This window comes from Opisthocomus hoazin, chromosome 8 (genome assembly GCF_030867145.1).
Source record: "Opisthocomus hoazin isolate bOpiHoa1 chromosome 8, bOpiHoa1.hap1, whole genome shotgun sequence".
NCBI lineage: Eukaryota > Metazoa > Chordata > Aves > Opisthocomiformes > Opisthocomidae > Opisthocomus > Opisthocomus hoazin.
In genome coordinates, this window is record NC_134421.1 from 53,316,683 (window position 1) to 53,330,838 (window position 14,156).

The window sequence follows — 14,156 nt, forward strand, 5'->3', positions numbered from 1 at the left end:
GGTCGCCTTGTTATAGAACGAGATCAGGTTAGTCGAGCAGGGCCTGCCTCTCATAAACCCATGCTGGCTGGGCCTGATCACCTGATTGTCCTGTACGTGCTGTGTGATGGCACTCAAGATGACCTACAAGATACTGTGGAGAATGATAGATCTCTTTTGGTTTTTGTGATCACCTTAAACACTTTTTCGTTGCTATTTCTGCTCTTACAAGGTTTGGAACTACTGTTTTTTCCAGTACTTTTTTCTGATGTTGAGGTAGAATGTATATCTCTATGGCACATTTCATTATGAATAAGCAGTGCCCATTTTAAATGGGGGCAGATTTGGAAGAATTTAAGAATAAACTGTATTTTGGCAAGTAGAGAGCGAGTTCTATCAAGTATTGCCTTACTGCTAAAAAAAGCGTGACTGCAAACTCTGAACTCTGTTCTGATACCACGTTTCTCCTATAAGAAGTGCCTCATCATCTTTATGGCTTGTGAGCTTTCATTACCTTCTTCCTACGTTTTCCACCCCCAGCTCCATCATGAGAGGATAACACTGTCTTCTACCCAGGCTCTTGACCATATCCCTGTGTGTCTAGGGGACCAACTGCAGTTCTGGTTGACTGAAAGGCTTAAACATGTCTCATGGTTCAATCTAGTGTTGAGCAACAGAGAAGAAAACAGAGGATTCTTGTAGAAGCGAGCAGTAACGTAAACTCAGTTTTCTGTTACTCTGTCACCTGAGAAGGAAGAAACTGCTATTGCAGCTGCTTTCTTGAACCCGGTTGGTCTTTGTGGTCTTCGCTGCAGGAAAGGGCTGAACAGAGAGACCAAGAGGGCTGATTAAAAATAAATAAATAAAATTTAAAATACAGATCAGAACTTGGGCAGAAAAATAGAAAGGTATACCAGACAAGCATTGTAAGTTATTGGGTGCTAATCCTACTATGGATTAATCAACACTCTGAAACATAGCGTGGAACTTGCATCTTCAGTACCATCACCTCTTTGACAGCATTGTCATTGTAGTTTCAAAAGAATCTTTATTTGGAGTATTTATTGGGAGTAATTTTATGTTTTCTTTTGAACTTTTTCAAAGGGAAAGAATTATTAGAATTTGGCAAACACTTGCCTTCTGAGAATTAAGGTGTTTCAAGATACGCTGTTTCTTGACGTGTTTAAAAACTTGTTCTTTATCTATACGCTTGGATTAAAGTATTAGTATAATTTAAAGAGCCGTGGTGAACCTCACCTGCTTTTTATTGGTATGTGCATGAAAGGTAGTAAGGTAATGATCATGGGATATTGATGAGAAAACAAAGAACTGTGTAAGATGGTCTGAGGTTTCATTCTTTAACATTTTAATTTTGTATTTAATTATTATTTGTTCTTAGAAGTTGGGCATAGCAGTATGTGGATTTCAACTGATGCTGCAACATCTGTTCTTGAGCCTCTGAAAGTAGTATGGGCTAAATGCAGTGGATATCCCTCTTACCCAGCTCTGGTAAGTACACAGCTTCCCATCAGTTTCCAATCTGAAAATATCAGTGCTTCACCTTAAGGTAATTGATAAATTCCTATTCAGGCTGAACAAAGGTGAATTGTTCTGCCCTCTTTACTATGCGTCTAGTTTGTAAAATTATTGCAGTATCAGATGTTAAGTCAATAATCTCTACTACCCCATCTTTTGAAATGTTCAGTACCTGTTGTCATGGTTTAACCCCAGCTGGCAACTAAGCACCACACAGCTGCTCGCTCAGTCCTCCCGGTTGGATGGGGAAGGGAATCGAAAGGGTAAGAGTGAGAGAACTCGTGGGTTGAGATAAGGACAGTTTAATAGGTAAAGCGAAAGCTGTGTGTGCAAGCAAAGCAAAGAATTCATTCACTACTTCCCGTCAGCAGGCCAGTGTTCAGCCATCTCCAGGAAAGCAAGGCTCCATCACACATAATGGTTACTTGTGAAGACAAACACTGTAACTCTGAACATCCTCCGCTCTCTCCTTATCTCCCAGCCTCGCATTGCTGAGCACAATGTCATATGGTATGGAATATCGCTTTGGTTGGTGGGGGTCTGCTGTCCCAGCTGTGTCCCCTCCCAACTTCTTGTGCATCCCCAGCCTACTTGCTGGTGGGGCAGCATGAGAAGCAGAAAAGGTTTTGACTCTGTGTAAGCGCTGCTCAGCAATAACTAAAACATCCGTGTGTTATCAACACGGTTTTCAGCACAAATCCAAAACAAACCCCCGCACTAGCTACTATGAAGAAAATTAACTCTGTCCCAGCCAAAACCAGCACGCCTGTCTCAATTTCTGCAATTTATTTCTTTGTTTCTGCAATATATATTACTGTTTAAAGGATCCACTGAATAAGCATTTAACAGAAACCTTGTTAGTGTTGGAACTGTAAGATACTTTCTGCTGCAAAATGAGTATAAAAATACCCTAATTCTGCAGTTCATTAAAGAAATAAAAACGGAGTCAGAATAAATTGAATGATTGTATACAATTGTGACCAATGTATTGGAGAATTAAAGCAGTTGTGTCCATGTTACTTTAGGAGAAATACACACAGTTCTACTTAAATCAAAGCTTGTAGAGAAAATGTTGATAGAGTGTATGGCTTCAGGCATTTGGGGTTATAGAAGCAGTTCATACTCTGTGGCTTGATCTATGTAATAGGCTGGACAGTCATGACTGGTTTAGTGTGCTGTGCTGGGGGCATCAGGAAATGTAATCGTACAGTCAGGTTAAAACCGGTGGAGGTGAGATTCAGAACACTTGAGTTTGAGCCCTCAGTGGGTGAGTTGAACAGTCTTGGGTCAGATGCTGAAAATTTGATTATTTGATTGTCTCTTGAATGGTATTAGCACTTCACTGTTAGGTTTAAGCTGACCATGACCCAACGGCTCCTTTTCTGCCCACTGCTTTATGTCAGTACTGATGTTTCTCCAAGGGTGTGATGAGTTGATTGAGGTATGAAACCTCAGGCAAGAAAATAAAATTCTTCCGCTGATTTCTATAAACTCCTCAGTGTGTTAGCTTTCTATCGATTTAGTTCCCATAGTCAGTTTGCTGTGGATTAAGATTGGTGCCAGTGTGGGTGGTAGAAAAATGACAGGATTTTGTAGGCTAGGAGATGGGTGGAGAGGCATGGGGTAACATAACCCCTCTTTGGTGGAAGCTGATGACTTGATAATGCTGTTATCTGCCTGCAAAGGAGTTTGTCCATCAGCCTGATTAGTTTAATGTTAACAGCATCTTTCGCCCGCCCCCAGCCTTTGTTTAGAAAGAGTTTGTGACTGTAACTGCATGTTTTACTGAAAACTGAGTCATTAAATTGGATATGCAAGATACTTTAAAGTGACTTCTGATTTCTTTTTTTCTGTTTGGGTTTTTTTTTTTTTTTTTTTTTTTTTTGCTTGTTTTGAGGGTTTTTTGCTCCAGATTTTGAGTGTGGGACTTGTATTTTTCAGAAATAAGTATTTATACCTTAACATAGGTTGTTTCTTTAAGGTGTCTGAAATTCAAAACCTAAAATTTGAGGCCAGTTATGGCTTTTAGAAATGCTGGTTCAGCTTTCTCATTCTGAAACCTGCTTGTCAGTGTGCAAAGTTGTATTCAGTGAAATTCAGATGGGACTTCAAGAAGAACTGATATGAATGACAAATGCTCCAGAGAGAGGGTTTTTTTTTTTCAGTTAAATTTACTACCGTGCCTCCATTATGCCTGTTCAGCTTGTGTCAAGAAGTTAGGTGTGTAACACAAAGCCGATTTATATGCAGTAGCTGTTTAATTTATGATTCTTTTCGCATGAACTTTATTTGTAATAGCTCCTTAAAATAAACGGTGTAGTTTTAAAAATTAGGAACTGTCCTCTCTTCTGTTTTATAGATTATTGACCCTAAGATGCCTCGTGTTGCTGGCCATCACAACGGTGTTACTATACCAGTGCCACCTCTGGATGTACTGAAAATTGGAGAACAAATGCAGACTAAATCAGATGAGAAACTATTCTTAGTACTATTTTTTGACAACAAAAGAAGTTGGTACGTTGTTGAAATTCACTGTTTGAAGGAGTGAGTTAAAATTTTAAAAGCCTGTGCCCGTAGTCTAAAAGAAAACTGAAACATTACCTTTCCGTTTATATCTTCCTATGGAAGTATCAGCTGTAATGTTAGAATTTCATATTTGAGTCTAGTCTTGAACCAAGGTATATCATCACTAAAAGATACCTTTTAATGGTCAGTTCAGAAGAAAATAATGTAAGTTGTTAAATAATCTTTTGGTTTGATTTACAAGCTGGTTTCATTTACTGACCTGATAAAGTTGCTTCTTTGTCTAAATGGATTTTTTTAAAGGTAATAGGCTTTAGTGTTTGTCTGTATCAGCCTTCATTATTGCTTTCCTAATGACAACACTACCCCCCCCAACCCCCCCCCCCCCCCCCCCGTCTGCTCTAGTTAAATGGTTTATTAACACTCTCATTTGAAGTTCTTGGCTCTTTCTAAGTTTTTTTTATGAAACCTTGCCTTTTTCTGTTTCTTGCAATATCAGCAATGTGCTGTGTGGAACTTGAAGGGGTAATTTCCACAATAAAACGTTCTCTTCCCCTTCCACTAGCTTTTTATTTTTGCTTTTTTTTTTTGGTTTTTTTTTTTGGTTAAGGGTTTTTTTTGTGTGTGTATATTTTTCATCTACCTCTCTCTCTTCCTCTGGATTTCCATATAGGTCAGCCTAGCTTTAAATCTTTTTAAATGTGAATTTTACTCTTGAATTTGCTTACACTTTCAGATATCCTTTTCCTCCTTATCTGATTATGTGTGATGTCTTTAAATGCTGCCATTCTTCTGAATCTCTGTCCCAGTACTATATCACCTAAATAACTTCTTGCCTGAAATTTAGAACTGATGTTTTCTTTTCTGTCCCCATAGATCCTTTGGCATAATCATGATTCTTTGGCTTGCTTTGTCTGTTCTTCAGTTCTTTTCTTAATTAACTGGTACTTCTTCATGGTCTTCCTTGTTCAGTTGCACAGGTTTCCATGAGATCCTGCATTCTTCTGCCTTTGTTCATGGCGAACATCCAAGTTCAAACATACTCAGTATTCTGTTTCTCGTTTTTATCTTATTGGTATCACAAGTGTAATGCATGCTTTTCCTAGCCACTTGCTAAATAATTTCTGTGACTGCTTCTTGACCTTGGGAGTCCTCTGCAGTTTAAACCTTTCAGATACATCACCATATGCAGGTGGTCGTAAATCTTGCAAATATTATGCGAAGCTGTCTCTAATGGATACTCTGCATAGACAGGAAAGGCTAAATACTTTTCCAGCCCCTTTTTTCTCCTCCCCTCCACCCCCACACACCCAACTTTTTTTGGTAATGGTTCATTTATCCTGATTATTTTGGCCATTTTGGCACTCGTCACTCTAACTCATTTTCGTCTCTTTTACTCCTGAACCCATGTCTGTGATTTTCATTCACTTGCAGGGTATATGTCATCTTCAGTCTGTAATACCAGCTTCTGTCACCTATGGATTGCCTGTTCAAGTAGTCGTATTTGTTTCTTCTCTTTCACCGCTTGCATCTGGAGGACTTGGCAAGCTTTCTGTTAGAAATACCATCTTGAAACTTTCTTCTGATCTGTATTAAAACTGATAATGGCTAGACTGCTGCTTATCATGCTGATGTTTCTGTTATTTACTGTTCTGTGTGCTTGTACTGACCCTTTACATTTTTTTTGATTCAGCGTGTGTGCTCAGTACAATACAGTTGTAGTTTAGAGTGCTTTAATAAAAAATGGTATTTCAGGAGAGTTTTTTAAAATACTTTGAATAAAATGGTTGGACTTTACTGTCTGATTTGCAGTTGGTTCGGCTCCAGATGGACACCCAAACTGAAGTTTTTAAACAGAAGCATGGCTTCTGCCATTAGCAGGGTTGGGGTTGCAGACTACGGTAACATACTTTAATAGGTATTCGTTAGTTTACCTAATTTTTGTTTTCCTTCATATCTGTAATTTAAGACAGGATTAAGAAAAATATTTCTGAAAATGAAGTCAATTTATACTTCTTAATTAAATATTTAGAGTGCTTTTCCTTTAACTAGGAGAATGGCGTGTAGAGCTTTTTTCATTATCACTCCTGTATGCCCAGCAATTAGTGATATTCATGGAGCTTAAAATGGATAAGTACTATGAATACTGAGTTTAGTGGGATTTCATACTGCAGGGCGAAAGCATACTCAGCAGAACTTCCTTGGCAGTTTAGATTTCCCCATAAAGACCAAACTGAGTTGTCTTAAATGTAAAGGCAAAAATTAATCATCTGCAAATACCTTGTAATAGTGGAAGTGAGAGAATGAAGAGAAACAATACTGTGTGAAGTGAATCTTGAGCCACGTTCAATGTTGGTTGCTGCTGACTATTCTTAAACTAAACTGCATCAGTATTTTCATGCTAATTTTTTTCATTTGATAATTAAGTATCATTGTGTTGGAACGTAATCTTTTTTGTGGAAGAGGCTTTCTTAATATTTCATGTTTTTAAAATATTTAAGGCAAGTAAGTACTATCTTGGAAGGAATTTTATCACTTGATGGTAAAGCTGATCTGCTATGTGGGAAACACAATACAGCAGCACTGACATTTCTGGACAAACATCTTGATTTTATTCTATATTTAACATAATTATTTTACCCTTTCTTACAGGCAGTGGCTTCCCAAATCCAAAATGGTTCCCCTTGGGATAGATGAGACCATAGACAAGTTAAAGATGATGGAAGGACGTAACTCAAGCATACGAAAAGCAGTAAGAATTGCTTTTGATCGTGCTATGAATCACCTGAGTAAAGTCCATGGAGAACCAGTCAGTGACTTCAGTGATATTGACTAACAGAGATTTTACCAAGGCATGAAAAATACCACACAGACTTGAACTCTACTAATGAACCTCTTTGTCTAAAAGAATGTATTGAAGATACACACCCTTAATTGTTGATTCAGTGGCTGAGTTCTGCAAACTTGAAATAGTTGAGCAGTTCTTCTAAATAACCATTGCCATATTGATTAATGATTTTATCGTGTTGTAGTTTGGAGGATTTTCCACTAAACTTGTTAAAATGTCTTGTTCATAGTGTTCATAATTGTACATAAATGTATATTCAACACTTAACTTATTCTGATTTTAGAAGTAGCTCTTTAATTCCTTTTATAATTTTGCTCGGGAGGGAGTTGGTTTTTGTTTCTATGCTTTTTACTTTTTTTGTTTCTTTATTTCTGAGTTTAAGTTACCTAAGCACCATCTTCCAGCTTGAGGTGTTTAGTGGATCTGAAAGCCTAATATCAAAATGGCATCAAATATATTTTGTTTGCCTAAATCATATACAATATGGTGCTGCTTGTATCATTTCTTCCTTGGTCTGTAGCTTCTGAAAAAGACTTCTGAATGTTTGTGTAAATCGTTGCTCTTTGCACAAAGTACCACATATTTAAGATTGATGTAAATTTACAGTTACAAATATGTATTTTAAGAAAGGAAGTTGCATTATTTTGGAGGGTACTTTGTGAGAAAGACATCAAGAAAAAAATTATACTATGTACATCACTTGCAAATCACCAAAAACACTCCATTGTTGCCCAAAATAACTTAAGATTGTTTTTGTTTTAAACAAACCTGGCTTAAAGCCTTCAAGCACATTATTTCTTTCAAAACCATATCCCATTTATCTCCCATTGATTTAATATTGTTGATATGTGTGCCTCCCTCTGTTTTATTTATTGTAGAAAATGTATTAATTTGCTTTATAATGAAAAATAAAATTGACAAATATATTGATATGCATTTTTATACAGGCACATGAGAAAACAACTTGCTTTGGGAGAAAAATGTATTGGAAATTGTATAAAATAACTTGATGGTTTGTGTGTAATTTGATTTTTTTGTAACTTGTAATCTTTTGTTTCCAATGAGGAGATTTATGTAACTTTTAATTTAGAACACTTTGGTAGCAATAGAAACTTTGGATACATTTTTGTATGGTACATGTGATGTATATAGAATTAGTACTTTATTTTTATTTTTAAGAAGTAAAGCATTATGTTTGGGCAAGGGGAAGGAGGAGGGTGGGTTTCCAGAACTGCATTTTTATATTAAAAAGAAAAAAATAAAGTCAAGATATTGATTGTTGTAGCTACTTTATTCCTAACTTCACTGAGATGCTGAATTTGTAACAATGAAAATGGCAAGAGGTATGTTTGCAATGTGATTTATATTGACTCCATTATTTATAAATGCACTGTGTTTGAACTCTTTTGCAGTGATATCTTAAATACTGTACCAAGTTATATAATATGAAACACCAAATAATGCATCTGAATGCACGAAGTATTTATGCCCAGCTTTTTTATAAAGGATTAGCAAATACAGCAAAACCAATACTTTTTAAATCTTTTTTTAAAACTCATTGAATAGCATACTTCATTGTTAAACCTGCTTGAATCTTTATTTTAAAGGGACAATTACTTTTTAAATAGTTTTTAATGTTTTTATTCTCTATTGTTTGTAATACCCCCCCTTAGAAGCTTGAAATAAAATTTCTTTCTCAACTGTTAATTTTGTCCTGAATTTAGCCCCTGAGATTTTACTGTAGTGCCCATTTTCTTACCCCGTGACTGAGCTGTTACAGAGGCACTAGTTCAAGAACCTGCTTGCTTGCTTGCTGTGGCACACAGTATCGTCCTTACTGAGCCCTCTGCATGGTAGGTATTCTAGCTAGCTACACGAGCTGAGACCAGTTGCCTATAGTGGACTCTCAACAATTACAGAGATGAGTTGGATCATTTTCAGAAATGACTGAGCAAATAATTTTCTCAGTCTTGACAGTAAACACGGCTTTAAGGGGAGAAGTGATGGCAGGTATCCTGTAAGGACTGTGCTGTATCCTGTAAGGGTGTGCTGCTGTGATAGAAACAACAGCTGCATCAGGTAGAAAAATAAAATTTGGTTGCCTTAAATGGAGCTTCTGTGTAATGACTTCAGGGTTATGCTATATAACTATGCTCATCTTTGAAGGAAATAGAGCTTAATTTGTGCAATATTGAGACAGTAGAATCACTTGTCATCTGTTAGGATTGCCTATTAGAACTCTTCAAAAAAATGGCATGCTTCAGATTTTACTTCAGACTTGTTCCACCAAATAAGACTCAAACTGGCGTGTGTGGAACTGGATTATGAGTCACTGCCTCATTCTGTCAAGCAGAGAAAATTGGTTTGGAGCTCTCAGACCTTGGAAAGCTGAAACTGCAGTTACAGGAGGAGTTGGAAGGTGGTAGTTTGGTACTTGTATGATAAGAATTTTGATATCTGTAAAGTATGTATGAAGTCCCAGTAAAAAAAAAAGTGTGTACACCATTTCAAAATGATTCGTTGGAAGGCTTCCCAAGTTCTCAGCTGCTGATGGTAGCAGCATAGAAGGAGGAAAAACGCGCTCCTTTTTTTGAAAACAAACAGAGCATTAATTTCATTATTCTGTAACAAATTGTTTAATCATGTCTCAAGTGAAAGCTTTAGTTTAAATTCTGTTTAGACTTCCAAGTTGCATTTTCTGGCTTTTATCTTCAGAGGCAGCTCTGTCAGTTCTTGGAGAAGGTAAATCTGCTGCCTTGATCTTACAGGTGTCTTGGAGAATTATGAGCTGGAGAACTTCACTGGTTAAAAGCAGCCTGTTAGGCATCCTAACAAACCACTGTGCGTTCTTTTGATGAAACTGGCACAAAAGGCTAGGTTGCTTTCCTTTTGGGTTTGTGGTGGAAGCTGTCCCAGGAATTCCCCCCAGATGCTGTCTGGAGGTTGTAGCGTGGCTGTGGCTATTACTGTACTGTCTTACACGCACGTCGAGTATTGTCCAGTGGCTCTTCAGATGGGGTTCAAGTCTAAAAGGCTTGTCAGTCTTCAGTGTGGCTTACGTGTTTTTAAGGGATTTCATACCTGTTTAGGAAGGGAAGCCCGAGCTCCAAAACGGCTTTATTTCCAAATGCGAGGGCATAACCGGGTACAGCAGTCAGATGAATATGTGCATATCAGAATGTGCTGCGCTGCATTTTAGACCAAGTTCTTCTATGACACCATGAATAACATAAATCATAGAGTGGAAATTATTATTTTAGTGGAGGGGAAAAAAGGGACACCATGTTGTATCTTGCTGATGCCTTGGGGACTGCTAACAGCAGTAAATAAATGGTGTAGATGTGCATATTCACTACTCCATTCTGGTGCGGTAGTTTCATGCTCGTACAGTGTCAGAATCCCAGGTTTGTCTTCTCTTGTATTGAAATGTGAGAAATCATGTTATATTTAGGGAAAAAATGTGGCTAGAGAATGGCTTTTTTAGAAAAAAGTTTGTTACCAATACAGTGATTTTTTTTTTTTCTTTTAAATGTTTGTTGATTGTGATTTTGTATTTTTCACACTAGAGGGAGTAATACACGCAGACCATCGACATTCACGAAATTGGTATTTTCTTTTCAAAATGCTGCTATTAAAACTTCTTGCTGGTAAACAGTCGTTTCCGCTTCTAGTATTTGTAGTCCCTTAAAAATAGCTTTTTCTGATGTTCTTGTTGTAAGTGGGCCATTCTGGGAATGCTTATTTTTAACTGTAGAGCTAGTACAGAGAAAACAACCCTGCATTTTCCGGCTGTCTTACTTTGTGCCTGATTGCTAGTGACAGCCAAGTTACTTTTCACACTTTTATTTAGGTGTTGATTTTTCTTTTCCCAGATGTGCTGATATGGGTGCGTTCTATAGTGTTAGAAAATGACTCACAGCTGCTTGCTGCTAGTGAGGCAGTGCACATCAAACACGCAGCAATTGCCAATAAAAATGTTCGTGTTGGGAGGTAAAGGTGCAAGAGGAGACAACTGCTCTGTCCTGCAGGCTGGCAAAGGAAGGTTGTCGTGAGGATATTCATGAGGCAATTAAATAAACTTAGCTCTGACGCGTGATCGTGGGGGTAAAGGTTGTTACCTATGTAAGGAAAACACTTTTTAGTCTAAAAGGGGATTTCAGCAGTGCAGAAATAAGGCTTTTTGTAGTGTCTGACTGGAAGAACTGTACATATACATTTTGTGTCGCATTGTTGAAACTCAAATTGGTATATTTTTTTCTAGTTTCCATTACTCCCTTTTCAATCAAAGATCTTTAAACTGACTCACTTCATTCTATAAGATCTCTTAAAATACGTTTGTCTATTTTGAATGTGATTTATTATTAGTTACTTGGTTTTATTACTTCAGCTGCTGTAAAAATGTTGAGATGTATGTAAATAAACTATAGTTTAGCTGATCTTTAATAGGTAATGAAATGTTTATAGTCTTTGGTACTGTGTAGGATCGAGCAGCCCTGTGCACAGCTTGCTGTACACAGTAGGTGTCACCCAAATCCTTTGGTGGTTGCTCTGGGGAAAAGAGTAATACTTTCATCCAAGAGCATGCGCAAAGGCATCTGTGAACTGAACCCATCCCAGACTTCTTCATTCCTCCTAAGTGTTCTCACATTTTTCTGTAGCTGGCAAATGAATCTGCATCAGAATATGCTTCTCAAAATCTTCTAAGCATAATGTTACATATCATAGCTTTAGTTTGTTGACAGACAGGACTGTTGAGTCTTTACCTCATTTTATATACCATCATACACACTCTTAACAGTTACAGAGGCTTTTTTACATTCTTCTGCTGACCATGAGATTTACAAATTACGTCCATGATTGATATTCTGTTTCCTTACCTGACTGGGAATTGAGCAGTATGAAGTAAGGAAGAGAAAATTTGAGGCACCTGATACTAAGCAGATACACTGGAAATGTTTCACTTTTGGCAGTGAAAGATTTCCTGGATATCACATATTACCGTGGACAAGATTAGTCCTGGTTTTTTGGAGCTGGGGTTATTGACTCTGAGGGGTTTAGGTATGATAAGTGGAAGATTGCATCAAAGTGCTAAAAACTCCTTCTGCAAGAATGGAGACACCACAAACTCTCTGGGCAAGCTGTGCCAGTGCTTGGTCACCCTAACAGAGTGTTTCCTGATGTTCAAGCAGAACCTCTTGTATTTCAGTTTGTGGCCATTGTCTTTGGCCCTGTCACTGGGCACCAGAGCCAGGCTCTGCCTTCTTTGCACCCTCCCTTCAGTTCTGTATATTTATTGATGAGATCCTCCTTCTCCAGGTTGAGCAGTCCCAGCTCTCTCAGACTTTCCTCACAGGAGAGATGCCTCAGTCCCTTAATCAACCTTATGGCCCTTCGTTGCACTCGCTCTGGTATGCCCATGTCTCTCTTGTAGTGGGGAGCCCAGAACTGGACACAGCATTCCAGGTGTGGCCTCACCAGCACTGGGTCGAGGGGAAGCATCACCTCCCTCAACCTGCTGCCCGTACTTTCTCTAATGCAGCCCAGGGTACCATTAGCCTTCTTCCTGAGGACTGTCTTATTTCTCAGTGTGCAGAGTTCACAAAGGGTTTGTAACACTTTAAATTAGTTTAAATTATAAGGCACTGTGGGGAGTGTAGGAAGTTGTGAGGAAACCACTTGTGTCTTCTGTTCTCAGGACTCTTTTAAAAAAACAATTAAAGATTATGATGATGTTCCTAAAGTGCTGCTTCTTAAAGTTTTCTCTTTAGCATGTTTGTATGTACAATTTTATAATGAAAATAATTAAGACAGATATCATTTTATGTTGTAAGACAAAGATCACTTAAAAAGAAGGAAAAAAAAAAGAGCCAGTTTTATTTACCATGTTTTTCTTTTAGAATAATTCTGATTTTTGATGCTACCATCAAAATTTGTTCTTCCTCAGTTGCTTCTCTTTGACTGAAAACAAGTGTAACAGCAATGTACCTTAGGAAGCAGGGAAACAGAAAAAATCACAAGACGTTACACAGAAGAGAGCAGATATCCTGGGGTTTGGACAATCCCTGTCAGGGTGCTCTGTGCACTATGCAGCAGTGTTCCCTGCTGTGATTCATGCAGTGCATAAACGCGGGGGCCAAGAAAGAAAGAAAGCTTTCTACAACAGATTTGACATACGGCCATTGAAGCAGTGGGGTAGAGGCAACCGGGCGTTAAAATTTAACTGGGCAAATCAGCAAAGAAGGTAGCTTAAGAATTTTGTGACAGGAACTATGTAACTCAGTTGTTTGCAGTGACAGATGATTGCCCTTGATAGCCCAGAAAGTCTCTTCAACGCTGTGTTGCTGCTTCCTAATTGTTAAGCTGCCTCATGACAGGTAAATATGTCTTGGTTTTGGCTTCTTAGCTAGTTTTCATAAGTCTAATTCTACTATGAACGATTTTCCCCGTCTACTCCCAATTCATATGTTAAAATAAAGCCAGAAGAAGTCATCAGAATTAATGGTTCCGGAGATGGGGAAAGCGAACATGCTGCTTTTTTCCTCTCCTATTTTTTGTTTATTTACTCTCACATTCTGTTTATTATTTACTTCACAGTATTTTGCATTCTTCTAAGGGTAGTTGTGGTGGTGTTTATATAAGGCGTATCATTAAGAGGTATAAAAGCTCTAGTTTATTAAAGGTAATGTTATTCTAGGTAAATAAAAATCTGTAAATCAATATTGTATTTTCTTTCTGTTTTTCAGAAAATTGTCTGGAATGGAGTGAAAAACACTTCTCATCAAAATAAGCACTGAGAGAGAACCGTTAGCAGTTAGAGATGTTACTGAATTATTTGATTTATCAGACTGCATCTGTCAACCAGAAAATACAAAAAAAGGCAAATAAACCTGAATTTGACAAACAACAGTAAAACAGGTATTATTCAGAAAGTCTTAATTGCTAGGCAAGGAAAAGGAGTCTTCACAGAAAATGAGGGCAGAGTTCTCAGTTTAGAGTCAGAATTAAAAAATAAGGTCAAAGACAATAGCAGCAGTGACAATAGTCCCAATGGACAATAGTCCCATGACACCTCCTCCAGAGCCTTGTATGCCAGGGACTCTGCTCATGCTGCTGTCTTGTTACTGCAATTGCTCTAAGTGTCTATCAAATCTCCCATGCTTCATATACGCTGCTTGCATAAAAATAAACCATTAGCATTTTAACACCTCAGCAATAAAAAGTTTTGGCTTTGAAAACTCTGATCTCGTTTCATATTTAACATTCAGTATTT

At 37.7% G+C, this 14,156-nt stretch overlaps 1 protein-coding gene across 9 annotated transcripts in view; it reads left to right on the forward strand.

Annotated features, from left to right (window-relative positions):
- The window catches only part of BRD1 (bromodomain containing 1), a 78,205-nt gene extending 67,739 nt beyond the window's left edge, over positions 1-10,466 (forward strand). For 8 of the 9 annotated variants that reach the window (XM_075429245.1, XM_075429248.1, XM_075429247.1 and 5 more), the window contains 3 exons: positions 1,379-1,488; positions 3,875-4,029; positions 6,691-10,465. In XM_075429245.1, coding sequence (XP_075285360.1) covers positions 1,379-1,488; positions 3,875-4,029; positions 6,691-6,874 — 449 coding nt within the window. In that variant the 3' untranslated portion in view covers positions 6,875-10,465. Of the gene's footprint in view, positions 1-1,378; positions 1,489-3,874; positions 4,030-6,690 lie in introns of all 9 variants that reach the window. The other variant, XM_075429249.1, reaches the window with a different exon arrangement.
- The last annotated feature ends 3,690 nt before the right edge of the window (positions 10,467-14,156 follow it).